Here is an 18,978-nt window from a genome sequence, read left to right as displayed (position 1 = left end):
TTTTTCAGATCAAGACTCTTTAATTTTCTTGCTGCAGACTCAGTCGTTTCAGTTGGCATGTTTTCGAGTGTGGGCCACATTCTGCCCTTCATTATACTTTTGCAACATGAAACAAAAGAAGGGTCAGGTGAAGATATGGAGGAATAGCAACAACAGATTTAGTTGAGGGTTGAATGTCTCTGGAAGTTCAAGTGAGCCATGGGTTTCTACTTTTTATGATGCAAAAAAGGGGGAGCTGTGTTTTTTAGGACTCTGTGCTGCTGTCATTATACTTCAGAAATATTGGGAATTAAAAAAAAAACTACTCTCTTTGCCAGAAGACCTCTCTATTGGGCCTTAACTCTAGTACAGGGGTTGGCTACTTTTTTGGTCAGGGTGCCAAAACCGCACTGCAACCTTGACTTGTAAGATGTTGGCATGCCGGGGTGGACAGCGGGGAAGCTGCTAGGGGCCCGATCCATTCTGCCTTGTGGCAGCACAGCTTTAGCCCCTTCCCCACCATCTGCCCTAAGGTACGCATGCCCACCACAGAGCCCAGGATGCTTGCAGTAGACAGTGGGGGAGACTGCAAACAGCTGCACGAGGGGGTGTGGAGCCCTGGCCCAGCTTGTTGCTGGCGGTGACTGCACACGTGCCTTGAGGTAGACAGTGCGGAAGGGGCTGGGACTGCACTGCCACAACAAGGATCGGGCCCCTTGTGGCTCCTGCACCAGTCGCCCCCAAGGTACATGTCTCAAGCAAAATGCCTTTGTGAACCATGCTTGGGCATGCATGCCATGTGTTGCCTTACCCCTGTTCTAATATACTGTGACTCTTTCCTCCTCCTGGTACCTCCACTAATGCACCACTGGTATTTGTTCTTTAGAAAGAATCTTGTCCATACCTTTACTTAGCGATCAAAGGTATTAACTAAGCTAAAACCAAAACAATTTAGACATGACTAAACATCTTTGTACTCTGCTGAGCTGTAAATTATTAGTTTCTTATGTTGTTATTGTATCCTTTCTTTCTCTTCTCAGTGTTAAATCAATTTTGTTTTACCTTTATTTATTTATTTAACCCCCCCCCCCACACACACACACAAAATCACACATTTCTGGCTTTCTATATGTAGTAGAGGAAAATAAAAGTTGAGCTTCCATCCATTTTTGCTTAGGGGCCACTTGGTCTGTCACTCTTGATACAGCCACATTCTGGTGTCCCATCAAGGTCCCCAGATTGAGTTTGCATTCCCAGAGATGTCTGCCATAGTATTACTAGTAGCATTTTCTGCTAAATTGCAATGTAGCCTATCACTGAAATTTTATGTAGTAAATACATAAAATGGGAGTAGGATTCCTAAGGGGGTGGGAACAAGGGAACTGACTTTAAAATGCAAATTTCAGATGACCCTAGAACCAAACTTCCTGATTCCAATTTGACTTAAGAGCATTCATGGACTTTTTATAGACGCAGCTGCAGTTTCTTTCTACTGAAAGAAATGTGGACTTAAATGATTCATTAGTAAAGAACTGAAGTAATCTTGCTGTAAGGCATGAATTAATGTTTTTTCTGTGTGGTCCTCAAGATGTGCAAAGATTGTAGCATATAATTTCCTTGTTGTTAAAAAAAAAAAAAAAAAAAGGGGTAAAGACATTCTGTTGAACAATTTGAGATTCACAAAATTGCTACATTTGATATCATTTGCAGCAAATGTACAAATGAGCAAAAAGTGAACGAACACCAAATTTCAAGATTTACCCGATAATCTGAAATATATATCAACAATGATTTTAGTTAATCTGACCTAACTCTGCAATATAGGGTTCAACTGGATGAGCTAATTTACTAAATATGCATATTTAAATTAGAACCATTTATAGCTGAAAAATAGCACATATGTTAAATTCTCAATGCATAAATATTGAGATACCTCACTGCTGTAGTATTTGACAATCACATACCATGAGTTTGTTTACATCACTCTAGTGAGGCAGGGCATTTCCCGCTGCCGCCCCCCCCAATTTTCAAATGAGGAACTGCAACTTGACTAGATTAATTATTCAAACTCACACAGAGCATTCTTAGTACAATCAGATAGTGACCTCAGATCCTGAGTTCCAGTCCAGTGCTTTTAAGCTACACTTTTATCCTTATTCTTACGAAATCCTGCTAATTATCTTCTCAAAGAATAGAAAATGTATATAATTGTATTGCTCACTGCTAACAGTTATAGCAAAATGAAGGCATAGTTAACCAGCTTTTGAAAGGATGGATGTAATGTTCATTATTTCTTTCAGTACGTTTTTTCCTTTATTACTTTTGCTTATGTGGTGAAAAGAAAATGCAGATGTTCACTAGTAAATATATGGATGTCTCAAGTCCAGTTTTATTTTCTTTAAGCTTTTGATTTGGTCAGTTCAAATCTAGAATAATTTTAATTTTAAAACTGTAATTTTGTGCATTTCCTCCTCCTCTTCTGTAGTCCTATCATAACACAAACTAATTCTAGTTCTCCGTGCAAATGAGGAACGGCAACATTAAGTATGTTCTTTCCTATTATAACAATATAATAGACAAATTTCATAGTTTGTATAAGTCAGCCTTGACCATCACCCAAAAGAACTTCCTCCATGATAAAAAAAGCAAATAAACATATTTTGCTTATCAACATTGTTTGCAGGAAGAATAGATTTCATAAAAGGAAAATACTAGGGATATTGCAAATATTCATGAAGTAATCAGGCATGGCAAATGATGACATAAACAGCAGTTTCTTGCAAATACTCTGCATCGTTCTATGTGATAGGAATATAATCATGATAGAGTCTGTTAGATTTTACTATAGGAAATTGTCTAACAGGTGCCAGTTTCAATTAATATAAAACTAGAGCACGGATCCAAACCAACCCTGGAGCCAGTGTGCAGGGCTGATCTGGCGGGGTGCCACTTGCAGCACACGTCCCCTGCTGACCCTGAGTACTGTGCAGCATAAGCTCTGTAGTGGAGTTGGTGCATGCTGCACCTGGCATGCAGCCTGGATTCTCACCACTAATTAGTGCTGGATCAAACATGCTGTGGCCTGAGCCAGTATGCAGGGCCATTCCAGCAGAGTGCTGCATCCAGCACACACCCTGTGCCGGCCCTCTGCGCTGTGTGCAGCTCCTGCAGTCCTGGGTCCAGCCTGCCTGCAGGATCAGTCTTAGACCCAGAGGCTGGATCATATGGCTCCACAGACCAAATCTGCCCTGACCTAAATGGACAAGATGGACAAAGGGTAGGAGAAAATAGATACTAGTGTCCCCATTTTATCCATTCTCTTTAGTGGTTGCCAGCTAGTTTCACAGCACTTCTCTAGCTGTCCACTAGTTGCAGCTTCTCATCCTCCAGCTGAGGGCTGACGAGTAGAAATAAAACTGCCCACTGTCTTGGTGTGGGGCTAGCACGTGAGGAAAAGATCAGTAGCTTTGGCCTTCTCTGCATGGGAAAACTGATTGGAAGCAACCTTTTTCAGACTACTTTCCCACGTGGACACACATGCTAGAATAAGAGTGCCCTTTTCTGGTCCAGTTTAGAAATGGATTATGCAAAGCCAGGAAAGGGGTGCTTTTATGGTAGAACAAGTATGTCTTCATGTAGAGGGGAGAAAGAGGAATAGGAGAGACCTTAACAGTACTTCTCCCTTCTTGTCACTCCTTTCTAGCAAAAGACATGACATTGCCCTTTGAAGGGGAGGGGGAGAGAGAGGGAAAAATGAACAAAAAAGATGCATCTTTATGGTTGTAATTCATATTCTGAGTGCATGATAGGGAAGTACAAATCAACATAAACTATGTCATGGAAATGTACATAGTTACAGCCCTTGGACTCCTGGCAAGTGGGTAGCATGGCATTTGGTGCCACAAAAGTTGTGCTTGATTGTTCAAGTTCTCTACGCAATTAGGAAGTCAACCCAACCCAGTTCTTGCCCAATCAAATCTCAGCTAAAAGTTGCTGATAGATGGATTTCACTGTCCAGTTTTATATCAGTAACTTAGCAGAGAGTTTTTAAGCTGTCAGGTTTTCAATATTAACACTAGCTCTTATTTCAACTCTGCTTCAGAAAAAGAAAAATGTATTTCTTATATCTTGGGCAGCTGTAGACAAACTATCAAATTTTATCTTCTACTCTCATATGTTCTGAATATGTATCTGGAAGAGGTCTCTGACCTAAAATGCACTAGAAAAAAGAGAGGTCATTATCAGTCTATTGGTGCAGGAACATTGTGGATTATTTGAGTTAGGCATCTTAACTGTAAAACCAGTTTTAAATAACAACCCTGGGAGAGGGGATACTGATATTGATATTGTTAACAAAAGTGACTGTAGCAGAACATGGAGAAGGTAAACATAGCTCTGTCTACTTATTGAGCTACTATTTCCTGTAGTAAGAATGTCCCATAGCAAGCTGATCTAGATAAGATATTTTGCTGTAATGATGAAACCATAGGCTGCTGACAGACTATCCAGTTAAAGGCACAGTGAAATCAATCTGGTGCACCAATGGCATGGCAGAAGGCACAACTGTGGGATCAGGGATCAGATCTCAAACACATCTTATTGCTTATGTTGTGCTTGCAGGCATACACTATCACACAGATTTCAACTTGGGATTCACAGAGTAATCATTTTCATTACTGATTTTGAACTTCGCAGGTTAGAAAAGGTTGAGGGAAAACATAGCTGCCAGTCTTTGGTAGTGGCAGTACTAGGATGCTGGCACACAACTTGCTACTTTATCCAGGCTGGTAGCACAATGCCTATAGCATCAGTTTTAGAAGGAATTTTTAATTCCTGTTCCCTTGAAATGGAAAGTGGATGACTCAACATTTTGAAAAGGAAGAAGGGAAAAACTCAATTTAAGAACAATGAATAGAAATGCCTGCCTACAGAACTGGAGAAAAGCTAAATAATCCAAAAATTTGCTTTGTCAGACTAGACCCCTGAGAAGTGATATAGGTGCAACTTTTTGCCATCACCATTACTGTATGTTGCTGAAGACAGCTCAGGATAGAGGCTACAGTAAAAACAAACAAACAACCCCCCTCGCCTCCCCCCAGGAGAATCCTACCCCTTCTCCTTTTTCTATTTTCTCTTACCCCCAAGTTTCAAAGGTACTGTTCTCATACCAGTGGCATGGGTAGAATAAGGGAAATAGGATCAGGGATCACAGCTATTTGACCTTTCCCTTGATAAGCAGTGGTCTGCCACAGCTCCTGTTCCTCTTTAGCCGATGTGGTAAGAGCCCCCCCAAAGCGTACTTTGACCATAAATAGGTGGGTTGAATGGATGCTTCTGCCTGTAGGTCCCTTTTGGAGTCTATCAAATCTAGTTCCTGAAATGACTGCAAGATGTTTGTAGAGAAAAACACAGTAGCATACCATAGCGGGAGGAATTAAGCCACCCCATTGTACTTGAGACAAAACATGACTGAATTAGATGCACAAACTCTGATTTTTTTACATAGAGCATAGCTGTTTCAAAAGAAAGAAATTATGACTGTTGCCAGGAACCCAATTTTAGAGATGTAATAATACCAGTGATGCTTTACTACAGTTTAGAATTATTTGCGCTTTAAAATCTAAAACCCTACTGTAGGGCCTTTTATTTCCATTTGTGGCTATCAAAGGGAGATGACAAGACAGCAGCTGTGTTGTGCAGGAAAATGCATTAATTCTAAGACCGCAAGAGGTAATTAAGATTAGGTGCTTTTCTGCCCGGCTTGCTCGTGGTTGACTTGTTATGTTGGGGCTTAAAGTTAAGCAAGTTGATAGCCCGTGTTTATCATGGTCATCCTAATTTGGGTTTGAGGGATATCAGAGATTGGTAAGGACACTCTATGCACTATTCTTGTGTTCTTGAAAATGAAATAATTTAATATGCAGAATAAGTGAAACTTGTTCTCTTTCCAGATTACTGAACATAGTCTGTATCAAAGCCAGTGGAGCAGAGGGACTTTGAAAAGATGAGAGATGCATTGCAAAGTGGGAATGAAAGTTTCAAAAAAAACCCTCCTAGCTTGTAAATCATTATATTGGCAACATGATACATTTTTAGAACAGGTTGCCTCTAAATATGTAGTTTAGTTGCATAAAGGTAACTGTAACTATTCACATGTGACTAAGAAAGAGACTAATTTATGTCATATATTCAGTAGGCCTGTGCGAAGTGGCTAATATTCAATTCGGCTGATTCAGGGGACTGTGATTCGATTCAGTGATTTGAATCACTGTCCTGAGTAAATTTGGCTGAATCTGATTTGGAGATTTGGCAGCAGCTGAATCTCCAAATCAGCCAGGCCAGGCCCATCCCTTGCCCCTCGCCCCTCGCCCAGCCCAGCAATGGCTGCCCTGCCCGCCCCAGCTCCCAGCACTTGGGGAAAAAAAAGCCCCAGCTCAGCAGGTGGTTGGAGGGTGTTTTCTATGTGCTGCACCATAAACAAATGTAACATCACTCCATTCAAAAAGCACAAATGAGGATGATACTTTATTGTAAATATCTGTTGTCCTTCAGATAAAACCTGTGAAGCAAACTATCATTCATTCTATAAAATTCCTCACTGATGGAAGAATAGTTAGTACTACTATAACACCTCATGCCAAGTTTTAAAAATCCTCTTAAAAAGAAAATAAAGATTTACCTGGGTAAGTCTAAGAGAAGGATCAGCTGGCAGAGGCCTTGCAGGTACAGTTTGAAAAGGCAACTGGTGAAGGGGTGGTAGCACTCTCTGTGGTATTTTTGATTGTGGTAAATCATGTGGCTTTACAGGATTACTAATGTCAGTGGTCTGATAGGACATGAATCTTCTTGGGCCATCTCTCTACAGAAACATAAAACAATGAAAAAGTCCATGGTAGCTGAAAACATGCTAACCAATATTATACATAGAAACAACATTGCTTTAAATCCCATTGTCATCCATATTTTGTACTTGCTTTTCCCTTCCTTTCCTCCCTGCTTTAACTCATTCATACCTCTTTTTCTGTAGCCAGAGGACAGGCAGTTATGCAATTAATAGCTTCTAGAATCCTATTCAAACAGTAATCTTTTGCTGTTTAGAAGGCAGTATTCGTACCTGAGATGGCTGGCTGTATCCCAGAGACTAAATGTATTTCTTTTCAACATGTGAGGTCTCCATCTATTTGGAACTTGGAAACCAATGTGCATTTTTGGACCTGCATTTTCTCTTTTTGTTTTACTGGGTCGTAGTTCTATATAAATGTAATACTTCATGATAATTTTGTCACAGTAAATTAATTCAAAAGTATATGGAAAACAGAGATCTAATAATGAGGTGTTAACTATTTAAGAACCCACCTTAGGTATGTTTAAATGTTGTGGCTTAATATCTATTTTTTTGCTGACAGTTGTGGTATGGATGTGATTAGTTTCAAATAAATTGGAAGGCCTGGCTGGATTCACAGACCTGCAAGACAAGAATACACTTACTGAGTACAACATAGTTCTGATTAGCACGGCTTTTGTCATAGAAACCTTTTTCAGAGTAACACTTTAAAATGGCATTCTTGTTTTTGCTCTCTATGGTAAACAAGGAAAATAAAAATTATCTAACATGCTTGCAAGAATAAAAATAAATATTGATTTTTTTTTAAACCACTAGTCTGTTAAATTAGCTCTGGCAATCTGTGGGAATGCAGTTTTATAACACCCAAGAGACTATTCTAATGAATCTAGCATTTAAGCAGTAATGACCTCAAATACAGAAGTTTCAGCTCACTTGACTGAGTTTAGATAAAAGGCCACCTCACATAATGAAAATATTTCAAGCAAACCAAAAGCAAGGCATTGCTTCCTTTACTTTTTAATTGCTTATCACAAAAGAGAAAGAGATTTAGTCAAGCCCACTCAATTTACTGAGCCGTCAGTGAAGTTAAGTTGAACAAGAAAGAACACTGACATACCCATCTTAATGGATATACCTTTAATAAACCTGACTCTTGCAGTTCCATCATACTTGCTAGCTTGCCATAATGAACATAAGAGATAAGAGGTGTAAGAGTTATCATTTTATACCAATATTTATTAAAATGAAAATAAGTGTAATTGTCATACCTTAGTTTCTCCATTGTTGTTTTTTTACTTGTAAACAGCAGTCTAATCAAAGTCTTCCTTTTAAGGTACATTATTAAACCGGCAATGAGGCATAGAACAGTTACCAATATTCCTATGGTTAAACTTTTCCTGTCTGCAAAAAAAAACATTATTTGACTTATGTTAGGAGTCAGTTATAGTGAAATATGTGATGTCAAGAGTAGCCCACTGCTGTCTTGACTTGCCTTCGAGATACCGACCCAGTGAAGTTAGGAAATCATTTATTAGAGAACTGAAATGATCTCTTCTAAGACTAATCCATTCTAAAGTAATTTAATTTGCTTCTGTCAACTCCAAAAAGAAATGGTTAAAATACAGCTGCTATCTAACTGTACAAGTCTGGTCTTTGGATTCTGTCTCAGTGGTCTAAGGGAGGATGGAAGGTCTGGGCAGTCTCCACTCCTCCATACTCATGCCTAGGCATACACTTTGAAGGTGTGGGTGAACTCTCACTCATATACCAGGACCCACAAGGATTAATGGTTGTCATGTCTATTACAAATATACATAGCAGAAAACTGGGAAAAAAACAGAGAGGTGCAATAAGCAGAAAATAACAGTGGTATTCAGCAATAAAAATCCAAAGTCTCAATAGTTTAGATGTTCACTTCAATTTGAAACACTTCTCAGAACTCCATGGCTGATAGCACAATTGTCAAATCTTGGTTCACCAGTTTTTTCCACATCAAACAGAAGCAAATGATAATGTAAGAGTCAGTTGTTATAGGAAAAAAAGCACATTTCCTACCCTGAAGGGTCCAGTTTTTAAATAAAGATCAAGATCACTGATGGTTCTGTTTATTTAAAACACTATGTAATAGCTATTTTTTTAGTATTACTTGAGCTACATTACTCAGGATTTTAGTCTCACTGTTGGTCCCTTCACATTATAGGCTGGCAGCTGCTGTCACTGTGGTTATGCTCCTTGACCTTAGTAACACCAGATGGAATCAAATAAATGGGTGGTTTTAGCCCTAAGTTAATAGGCCCACCATGCCCAATAAGGAATAACACTTGGAGCTTTTCATCCCCAAATTAGAAAATAACCCAAACACTTGCCTTTTTCCCACCAAGCCTCCAGTCTTTTAGCTGCTCTCTCTTTTTTTTTTTTTTTGGTTAATCAAGGGGGACTTAGCTTAGATTTCACAGCTGACTCCTCCTGTCCTGACAGTATGGCATGGGTAGAACTCAGCTGAAAAGGTCTGAAGGTATTTAGAGCTTTACAGATAAAAGCCAACATGTTAAACTGAATTTGGAAACCATTGACTAACAACGTGGAGCCTAAAGCAATGGCACCAAGCAATGTTCTTTATGGTGTAATATCACTTAACAAGGGGACTGCTGCCTTATGCACTACTACCTTTAGTTTCTAGAATGACTTAAAGTGCCATTTTAATGAAGTGCGCATTGCTGTAATTGCAGCCAGAAGGAACAAAAACATTAATCTTGAAAGCCAGGTTTGTATCTGAAAAAAGGAGTTAGCCCTTTGGCCAGAGAGTAAGCAAATCTGTCACATCTGGCACTTCCATGATCATCCAAGACTGAAAATTGTAACAATGTATGACACATCCTCAATACAGCCATGGCATGTTTTGCATGGCAACCTGCCATTGTTATTTTAGTTTTTGTCCTGATTGAATTGCAACCAGCTAGCTCTCATCTGTACCCCATCTTCTGTTAGAGGATGGGCAATGAAATAGGCACTGTGTTGATTATTTTGAATAAGACAGAACTTGAGTTGGGTGGCAGCAGCAGTATTGAAAGCATTTTAACTTGGAGCAGAGCAATGCATCTCTTTCCATTACTGAAAGCTAAATAAAATTGGTAATTCAAGTTGAGGCAATTAAAATTAATTCATCTTTCCATAACAATTCTGTTACATATTTAACATAGTTATAAAAAATTATATTATCAAGAATGCGTATGCCAAGCACAGGCATTTAGTAGAAGTCAGCAGGGTAAAAATCAGTTTCTAATGACTAATCAGACCGTGTGCCATATTTGACTAAGATAAATGTATTTTTGTCCTTTATTTAGCTAATCCTTCTGCAGTTTGATTTAGGGATGTGCAAAATACTCAGATCATAATCCAAACCATTCCATCAGTTGCTTGTATTTAAACCCCAAATGGCAGGGTTGGAAAATTAGCTCCTGCAACAATTTCTGTGTTTACTTATTCCCAATATTACTGAATATGGCACTATCACTGCATATAGATGGCAAAAGTATCATGCAGTATTACACATGTTTAGAAACAGTTTTCTATATTTTTAAAGGACCAAATGGGAAAGCATATAATTCAGAATTATGTATTATAACTAGTGCTATATGTTGCAGCATAGTCTATGTGATGGATATAGTCATTCAAATTTTGTAGTTCCCTGTAACACATAGATACAAGGTGAGCTAAAGAAGGACTACTATGGTAGAGTAACTCTGAACAAGTGACAATGCTTGGACCTAGGTAATCGTGCTCAAGAACTGAGCATGATTTTTTTTGCTATTTTATCAGCTGCTTGGGGGTTTGAAAAAGCTCTTTCTCCCTCACATTATCTTTGTGCTGCATCCTGCAGTGAAATTGTAATGTTGTATCATTGTCATGGAAATGACTATGATGTCACAAGTTCAGCATTACAATTCACTCCAGGATCCAGCATATAGAGAATACAATCCAGTTTATTTTTGAGTAGTATTATTTGTATGAAAAGAACTGAGATCACTTCCCAGCAAATCATAGGCTATACATGCAAATGTGAATAGACTATGGACTGATTTGCCTCTTACTTCGATATAAATCAAAAGTAATTCTGCTGAAGTCATTAAAGTTGAGATATTCTGGAGAAAAACTGGTACGTGAGGATTATCAAACCCTGCGAGTTACAACATCTGCAGGGGAAGAGGTGAAACAGAATGCAAAAGGCAGGGTAGATTTGTACCTTGCAGACTAAGTAAATCAGAGATGTAAAGCATACGTTTTTGTGAGTCTAAACTTACTTCATCAGACACTGTGAAAGAACATGCACAGAACAGTGTATAAAATGGAGAGAGCCACTTGAATACATATTTGTATTCAAATCACTGTATTTTGGATTGAAATCATTTTCTCTATTTTATATACTGCTCTGTGCATATCTTTTCACAACATCTCACAAAGTGAGTTTGAGTTCATGAAAGCTCATGCTATTTATCTGTTTAGTGTATAAGGTGTAAAGCTGCCCTGCCTTCTGCCTGACTTCACATGAAGATGGCTAACTATCTCTTTTTGCTCAGAGGATGCAAATGCCAATGTTTCAGGGATTGCTCAGAGGGTAATTGAATGCAGAACTTAAAGGAAGTATAAATCTTCCATTATCATCAAGTGTGAGGGGAACTTTGTAAAAATATGTGAAAGATTAATGAATATATATGATTCATTCTGATGTATTCATGAATTCTCTACCACAGAAACAACTATGAAGGCACAGTATCAAATGTACTTACTTTTTTGGGTTTGTCATATTCAGAGGTCTTGGTTTTCACATGTGTGCATGCAAAGCAGCTCTTAACATGCAAAGATGCCTGGCCCCCTGAGTTTGCACTTGTAATCACCATAAAATTTGGCCCATGTTGGGCCCATAATTGTAAATGTAGCTTTGTATGCATAACAGTACAAATGCACATTTGAAAATCAATCCCTTAAGGACACAATCAATGGAGGATGCTTTGGAGCCTCTCACTGACCCAGAAATAGGGCTAAATCTCTCTCTGACACACTAATATTAACTAAACAATTAGTTGGAACTACGGTTTGGTGTACTGTAGACTTTTACAGCAATTAAAAGTAACTTCTACAAATCCACCCAATAGGTCAGGATTAGAATACAAGATCTCATGGCTCTGAATCCTATGATCAGACCAGTATACCATTCCCCCCATGTTTCTGAACTACCAAACTTAACAGGGAACATTCAGAAAGTTCACTGGGACTGTTGTGTTTACAATTATGCAATAAAAATGGCTGTTTTTCCTTTGCTAAATTTTAAGATGGTGCCAATTTGTTTGGATGAAGTTGCCAAATTAGTTGATTTGTTTTCTAGTTTTGCAGTCTCAATTCGTGTTTTCAAGAAACCTGTTTTGGATTTAGCCTTTTTTTTAAATTTTACCATGGAAATGAGAGAGAAGAACCAGCTGTTACTAACCTGCTTGTCTAATTGGTCCGCTGTCCATGCTGCCGCCAAACCCTGGCTTGTCACAATAGGGAGGGGCCCACTCAGCCTCGCAATGGCAATTTTTGTTGTTGTTACAGACCTTAAAACAAAGACAAATGAACTAATATGGAAGTCATTTCAGGGAGTTGTGACTAAATCCTATCACGAAATAGGAGCTTTCAGTTGGGTAGAAGTACACAAGTTGGAATTAAAGCTTGTATAACAACAAGGACTCATTGAAATCTGTCTGTTGCCACAACATGGATTACACACTGATACTTACAGTGGCTGTCCAAATAGTAATATAGAACCTAATTCATTGTTTATATGGCAGCTAACAACTTGAACTGTAAGGGCCTTGTTACACAGTAATTTTTGGGTGGCTCCTGGAGCTCTTAACCCCTGAATTATCTGCACATTAACACCTTAAAGGTTTTAGGCATTTCTTACATGGCTCAAAGTTATACCACTCCAGGGCAGGATTATCTCTGATCTGCACTACCCAGCTCCATTAAGGTGTGGCCACTCCACACAGATGCACTGCTTAAATTACAGTCCTCCAGTATCCCAGGATCTCTCACACCCACATCCATAGACCAGGGACAGAAGCCCATCTTGGCTCACCAGCCCTCCAGTGGCAACTCACAGCTCCAGCTCCTAGTCCTGCCACTGCTCCCCAGGTCTCTAATGGCAAGTGGAAGGTTTCTAGACGAAGGGTGTGACAGCTCCAAACTCCAGGCTAGCCCGAGCACTGATCAACACGTGTGTGGCTCACAGAGTAAGGTGTAACAAGGCCCTACAAAATCACCAAAGAAGGAGCAATTCCCCTTTCCCGTTGTCCACATGAAGTGCAGCCAGGATGTTAAAGCAGAAGACAATGACACATGTTTTGCCACTATTATAAATTCACTGAATGAGATAAATGTTTTGCTGCAGGCAAACTTGCATGTTAGCACTCTGGCTGACTTGAGTTAGCTCACGGGCTTTGTGGCAAGTTGCCAGAGGTATTTAGGTCTGCTAACACTCATCCTTACTGCTGGATGGAAGCCTTTGCCATTGAAAACTGGACAACAGATTGATTAACAGGGTTTGCAGTACCGCAGTCAGTTTAGAACACGTGAGTTCTCCACTTTGCTTTTTTCTGGGGAATCCAATTGGCATATTTTCAGCAAGGCTATATTTGGGAGGCCTGAATGATACCAAGGAAATAATCATTTACTCAGATGAAGCTTCCTCGCATAGTAGGTTTACAAGAAACATTCCAGATTCATGTAAAACATAACAACCAGTTTGTTTTTCACAGAGGAAAACAGTTAAACATTTCTTCTACACCAGTCTTGAAATTAAAGCTCTACAGGGATTACCGTCTACAAGTGTGCCAGTTCTTGTTTTGCTACTTAGAAGTCACCATATGTTCTCCATAGCACAAAGATGCCAGTCTTTAAGTCAATGCTCATTTCAGCACAGTGACAAGATACTTTATCATTGACAATGCTGATTTTTTTCAAACACAGCATGACAAAACAAGCTATGGGTTTATACATTAATTACAAAAAGGGAATTTGTAGTTTCATATAGATCTTGAAGTTTGATTTCTGTTGGCACAGACTTTCATAGCAACAAATGAACTGGTAGGGCAGTTAATTAAGATTAATATGATGCAGTTTGAAATAACTAACACTTTTGTGAAAAATAAATTGTGTTTTAAAACATTTAGGTGCTAGTTGTCTCCAAAAAGTTTGTGAATGGAAAAAGATATCATTGTTAAAATTCTATTTTCGCGCACGTAATTTTTGTTTACAGTAGTCAGTATGGTTTTGTCTTCTTTTATTTTACTCTTTTGGAAATTTTTGTTTTTAAAATACTTCAGATGCATATTACAATTCTGCTGGGACCACAAAGAAACAGTCCTGTTTGAAACGTTAATGGGAAGTCCTTCACACAGGAGTGTTAGGCTTGAAACCATTCTAAAGATGACAACATTTCTTTTTATCACAATGTTAAACTTAAAAAAAAAGATTATTACTTGATCAGCTTTTTCTGTTTTAAAATCCTTCCATTTCTTGCAGTGTGTAAATGGCACAGAAAATTGATAACCGTGAAAGGAAATGCTGTAAAGACTGACTGATAGATCACAAAGAATCATTCAAAATGGCACTACAAATGAATGATTTATTGCTTAACTGGCTCTTGACTAGCAGGAAAAAATATTTCTGTAATGCTTACTCCACGTCCATGACATTTTGTTGCACATTCATGAACTCCAAATACACTCGTATTTTGGCATCGGCGATTTAAACAGATCTGGAAAACAAGGCATGAAGAATAGCTTTAATACTGTGGTAGAAAATTCCAGTGCAAACAAAATACTGTGTTACATCCTTATGAAAGCATTTTTCCAGTATTTAATTTGTCTATGCCTGATTTTACTGATTCTCATTGCTATGAGGGAAACCAAACAGGAGGTACATCCCTTCCTATGTTTTCATAAAGCCTTCAGCTCCATCCCCATACTCCATCCAACGATAGCTTAAAAGCAGATATCACTTTTGACTATCATTCAGGTTCTTGCAAGTTTGAATTTCAGATACATTTTATATCAAGGACCAGATCCTGAGCCACTGTAAAACATCAAAGCTCCACCGCAGTGGCCATGCACCTGTTTTTGCTGACTGAAGATTTGGCCATGAGTCTCCTCAAATAAATATCAATTAAAGCTGTATTACTTATGTACCAAAATAAGAAACACATCTTGTTTTGGGAAAGCAGAATGAAGGAAAACCTTTTGCCCCCCCAGAATCTCACCTACCACTAAATAGGCTCACCCAGGCTGAATGCTGGTAGCATGCAGGAACTGGCAGCAGCTGTTGGCTGGTTTAACTAATTCAGCAGCAGCTGTGACAGGGTTAAACTTTGAGCTGTGTAGCTGCAGCCAAAGGCTGAGTGATGCTGATGATGGGACTCCGTCCTTCCCATATACTGTCAGCAGTGGAGCACCCAGCGTCCCCATATCTACACTGGCATGGAAATCAGCTTCCTTGCTTGAAATGTGTCCACATTAGGAAGGCTCATTTCTGGGTGAAAAGTATGTGTGGTAGACATGCATATAATGTAATTTGACATGCCTCTACTTACAGCAATGGAGCTACATTGATTTGAACTAGTGGCGATTATGTCTATAAATTAATGTTTCAAGAGTGGATGGATTGAAAAATATGAGCAAGCATTGATTCATCTGCTATATTTGGTCAATTCCAACAATGAAATTTCCCAAGCCAAACTTAAAAAATGGAATATAGGTAAAATTATAATTTTACAGGAAATTACCAATCAGCATTAACCCAGGACAAAAGCTTTTACACATTCTTTGTTTTGTGATCATTGTGGAGTTTTACATAGCTAAAAGTTGAGATAAAGCAGGTTAACAGCATCTAATAAAAAGCACCAACTGAATTGAAAGGACTGATATAGATGATCATAATGAAAAGTTATCCCTTTCAGATTGGGGGAAAAAAAGATGCTAAGCCTGAAATAATGATTAGTATGTTCTGTCAACATTTGAAAACTCAGTGTATATAGCTTCTGCTCCCCTGTAGTTCCAGTTTAGTAGGACTAAAAGTCAGTCAAATAATTAGCATGAATCAGGGATTAAAGTGATGCAGGAGATGACAGGGGTTCTTAATCAGGGCACTTACTCTCTGGGGGAAGGAAAAATGGGAAGGAAATTAGATTGGACTGGCATCAACATACATGCATGGAGAGAATATACTGTCATTACAGCAATATTCACCATTCAGATAGTGAGCATGCCCTGGCACATACAATTCCGATCACATTAAAATGGTTGCATTTCAAACGGGGTGCCTTCCTCTTAAAAAAAAAAAAAAAAAAGTAAGAATATTTACCTTCAGATTCAGAATCCAAAATAAATGCACTATAAGTCCACTATAAATATTAGCCTGTGTATTTGACTGATTAGGCAGATTAGAATGACAGAGGTTATGTGCGTTGTTTTTTTGTAGCATAGTTGTAATTCTTCAAGACAGGTTTTAAATCTGATACCAAAATGCCTAACAGATGTGTCAACAGAACTCCAAAACATTCAGATTCAAGAATTTACCCAAATGCTCTGGATCTTCCACTTTTTTTCTGTCTGCCCACAATATTCCAACAGCATGGAAACCCCCTTCTCCAACAGCAGCTTGGGCTCCCTTCAACCTCTCAATCCTTCAGTGGCACAACAGTCACTTTCCTTATTACTCTCTATTCCTCTCCCTTCAGCCAAAATCCTGAATAACTTGTCTATGGGAAAGCTGGCCTAAACCAATGCAAGGCAATCATCAAAGCTGGCAAAATGTGAATATGTTATAATCAGGTTTGGTGACAGCAAAAAAATTAGCGTATTTGCTGGAAGTGAAAAGCTGCTTTTGCAGGCCAAAGATGCCCTCTACTTTAGCAACAGCTCCAGATCCAGGTGCAACTACAGGAACAGCATTTTCTTCAAGTGAGGTACTAAAGTGTGTGTGACGACCAGCCAAACTCATTAACTTATTCTGAAGCTTGTATGTGGCTAAAAATAATTTTGAAAAAAAACAACAGGCATGCTATGGACTGAGTTTTGTGGAACTGCCTAAATTTCACATGCATTTCATGTTTTGCCTGCCATAGTCATGAACACAAAACAGTTACTCTGAATGACCTCGTGGGCATTCAAGAAGTAACTGGAACTCATGGTAAGTCAGTTTTTTGGCTTAAGTACCAAAGCCTGTTAATTCATGTAAACAACAAACCTTAAATTAAACCAAACTATAATCCTAACCTCTGGTTTTATATTTCACAGATAAATATATTTCACAAACCAGATTTTCAGTAGCTGGCCTTTATGTCTGTTCCTAAAATTATTTTCCAGGAAGTACAAGTTTTACTTGGACAATAAGTACTTGAGCGGACTCAGAGATCATTTATATGTCTACGTGACTGACACCGTATCTGCGAAACTATGTTCAGAAAGAGGCCAAATGAAGAATGGGGTAAAATGTGGCTCGGTATGAGTATGAAAGACAGTGAGAAACAAATTTAATTCTCTGTACAAACCAGAATCAGCTCTTGGCTTAGAATACAGAACTTTGCAACACCGCTTTTGTACACTGATAATCTGGCTGTTTGGGAATATTTCTGAATCTTACCTTTCCATCTTCACACTTGGTGCCTGCCAACACAAGACCAGGATCAGGCATATCATCCCCCAAGTACACGTGAGTACCACGACACAGAATCTTGCCTCCTTCCTGCAGTGGGATATTTGTTTCTATGGAAACAGCATTGGTACCGATTACAGGTCGATTTGCTCCTCCTTGACACTGGATTTTTCCACATTTGGCATCTCTGGATGGGGGAAAAAGATTTAAACAATTTTAAAAGGATCCAAAAACTGGCTTGCCTGATAACAGCCATTCGTCTGAGGGCAAAGTGAGGTCTTACCTGGGTTCACATTTAGCAAAGGAACTTTTGGAGTCCTTGCCACAGTTGCCATAAGGATCCCCTGCTGAATTGACTCTCTCAAAGCAGATGCCTGGGGCGGGTTTAGCACCTGTAACACAAACAGATCAGTACCGTAATCTGATGCAAGGTGTCTTTAATAATTTTATTTGAGCTCCACTGATGTTTTAGCTATATGTAAGATGTGACCTGCATACTGATGAAACACTTTCCAACAGTTGTGTTTGTTTAGCATGCTAATTGAGCAACCTGAGTGCATGGGTTTTCCATAGTTACTGGTCTCGCTTGGTAAGGCTAATTGATAAACATTACAGGCTTAATTCTCTTTTGAGATTTTGAGCTGGTGTCCCTCTCCTATATCCTCTTAGGAAATGAGAATTTCATCAAGTGCCAAACCTAGTTTAGCTAAGAGAGGTAATGAATAATCTTTCCATTAGCTCCTCTCCCTTCAGAATAGCCCACTTGATAGCAAGAACCAAGGGGCTGAAAAGGTAAAGAAGAGAGGTAGGTCACAAAAGGACAAAGAGGAATGAGTTTCAAATGCAATTCTGGAAAATTCAAAATGACAGGAAAAACTGGATTTAGATGGTACTTACACTGTAGTGAACTGGCTGAGCTAGGAGGATGTCCATGACAGTATGCAGCACTTAGTGATTCTTAACCAGGGTGCCCTGGCATCTTGCGGTGCCTTGATAACTTTTCAGGGGTACTGTAGGGTGTCATGCAATGTTAGCACTGTTAGGTGGACAAATATGATTCAGAAGATAAATTTCAGCGATTTCAAATAGGAATCCATAGTGTTAAAACATTCTCAACTATTGCAGTCTGAGCTTTTGCAACAGAAGAATAGCTGTATTATTTTTCTGCAGTCACACAAATCAAGTGAAAACTAAGAGCTGGCATTTTCTGAGGGGTGCCTTGAATCTATCAAGAGGTGCCTTGAATGTAAGCAGGGTGAGAACCACTAACCTAGATCTGGAAGACCTATGCAAACCTTTTTATATCCCAACATGACATCTTCACTGGTGGTAGCCATAATACTACTGCTTGTCCAGACAAGCCCCTCATTCATAGATTTTCAGATCAGAGAGGACCACAAGATCATGTAGTCCAGTGTTTCTCAACCTTTCTAGATTCAAGGCATCCCTTGGAAAATGCCAGC

General features: G+C 39.0%; 1 protein-coding gene across 1 annotated transcript in view; it reads right to left on the bottom strand.

The window, feature by feature from the left end:
* ADAM12 (ADAM metallopeptidase domain 12) overlaps positions 1-18,978 on the bottom strand; it is a 346,240-nt gene that overhangs the window by 11,278 nt on the left and 315,984 nt on the right. Inside the window, exons 15-21 of the mRNA XM_090056735.1 lie at positions 17,799-17,907; positions 17,504-17,702; positions 14,544-14,621; positions 12,309-12,417; positions 8,092-8,224; positions 7,336-7,444; positions 6,659-6,838 (exon numbers count right to left, since the gene is read on the bottom strand). Of these exons, the coding sequence (XP_089912861.1) occupies positions 6,659-6,838; positions 7,336-7,444; positions 8,092-8,224; positions 12,309-12,417; positions 14,544-14,621; positions 17,504-17,702; positions 17,799-17,907 (917 nt within the window). The remainder of the gene's footprint in view (positions 1-6,658; positions 6,839-7,335; positions 7,445-8,091; positions 8,225-12,308; positions 12,418-14,543; positions 14,622-17,503; positions 17,703-17,798; positions 17,908-18,978) is intronic.

The sequence above is a fragment of the Crocodylus siamensis genome, chromosome 7, assembly GCF_052110815.1.
Source record: "Crocodylus siamensis isolate JL-2025a chromosome 7, ASM5211081v1, whole genome shotgun sequence".
NCBI classification, from domain to species: domain Eukaryota; kingdom Metazoa; phylum Chordata; order Crocodylia; family Crocodylidae; genus Crocodylus; species Crocodylus siamensis.
Note: the sequence above shows the minus strand (reverse complement) of the source record. Positions and strands in the feature narration are given on the sequence as shown.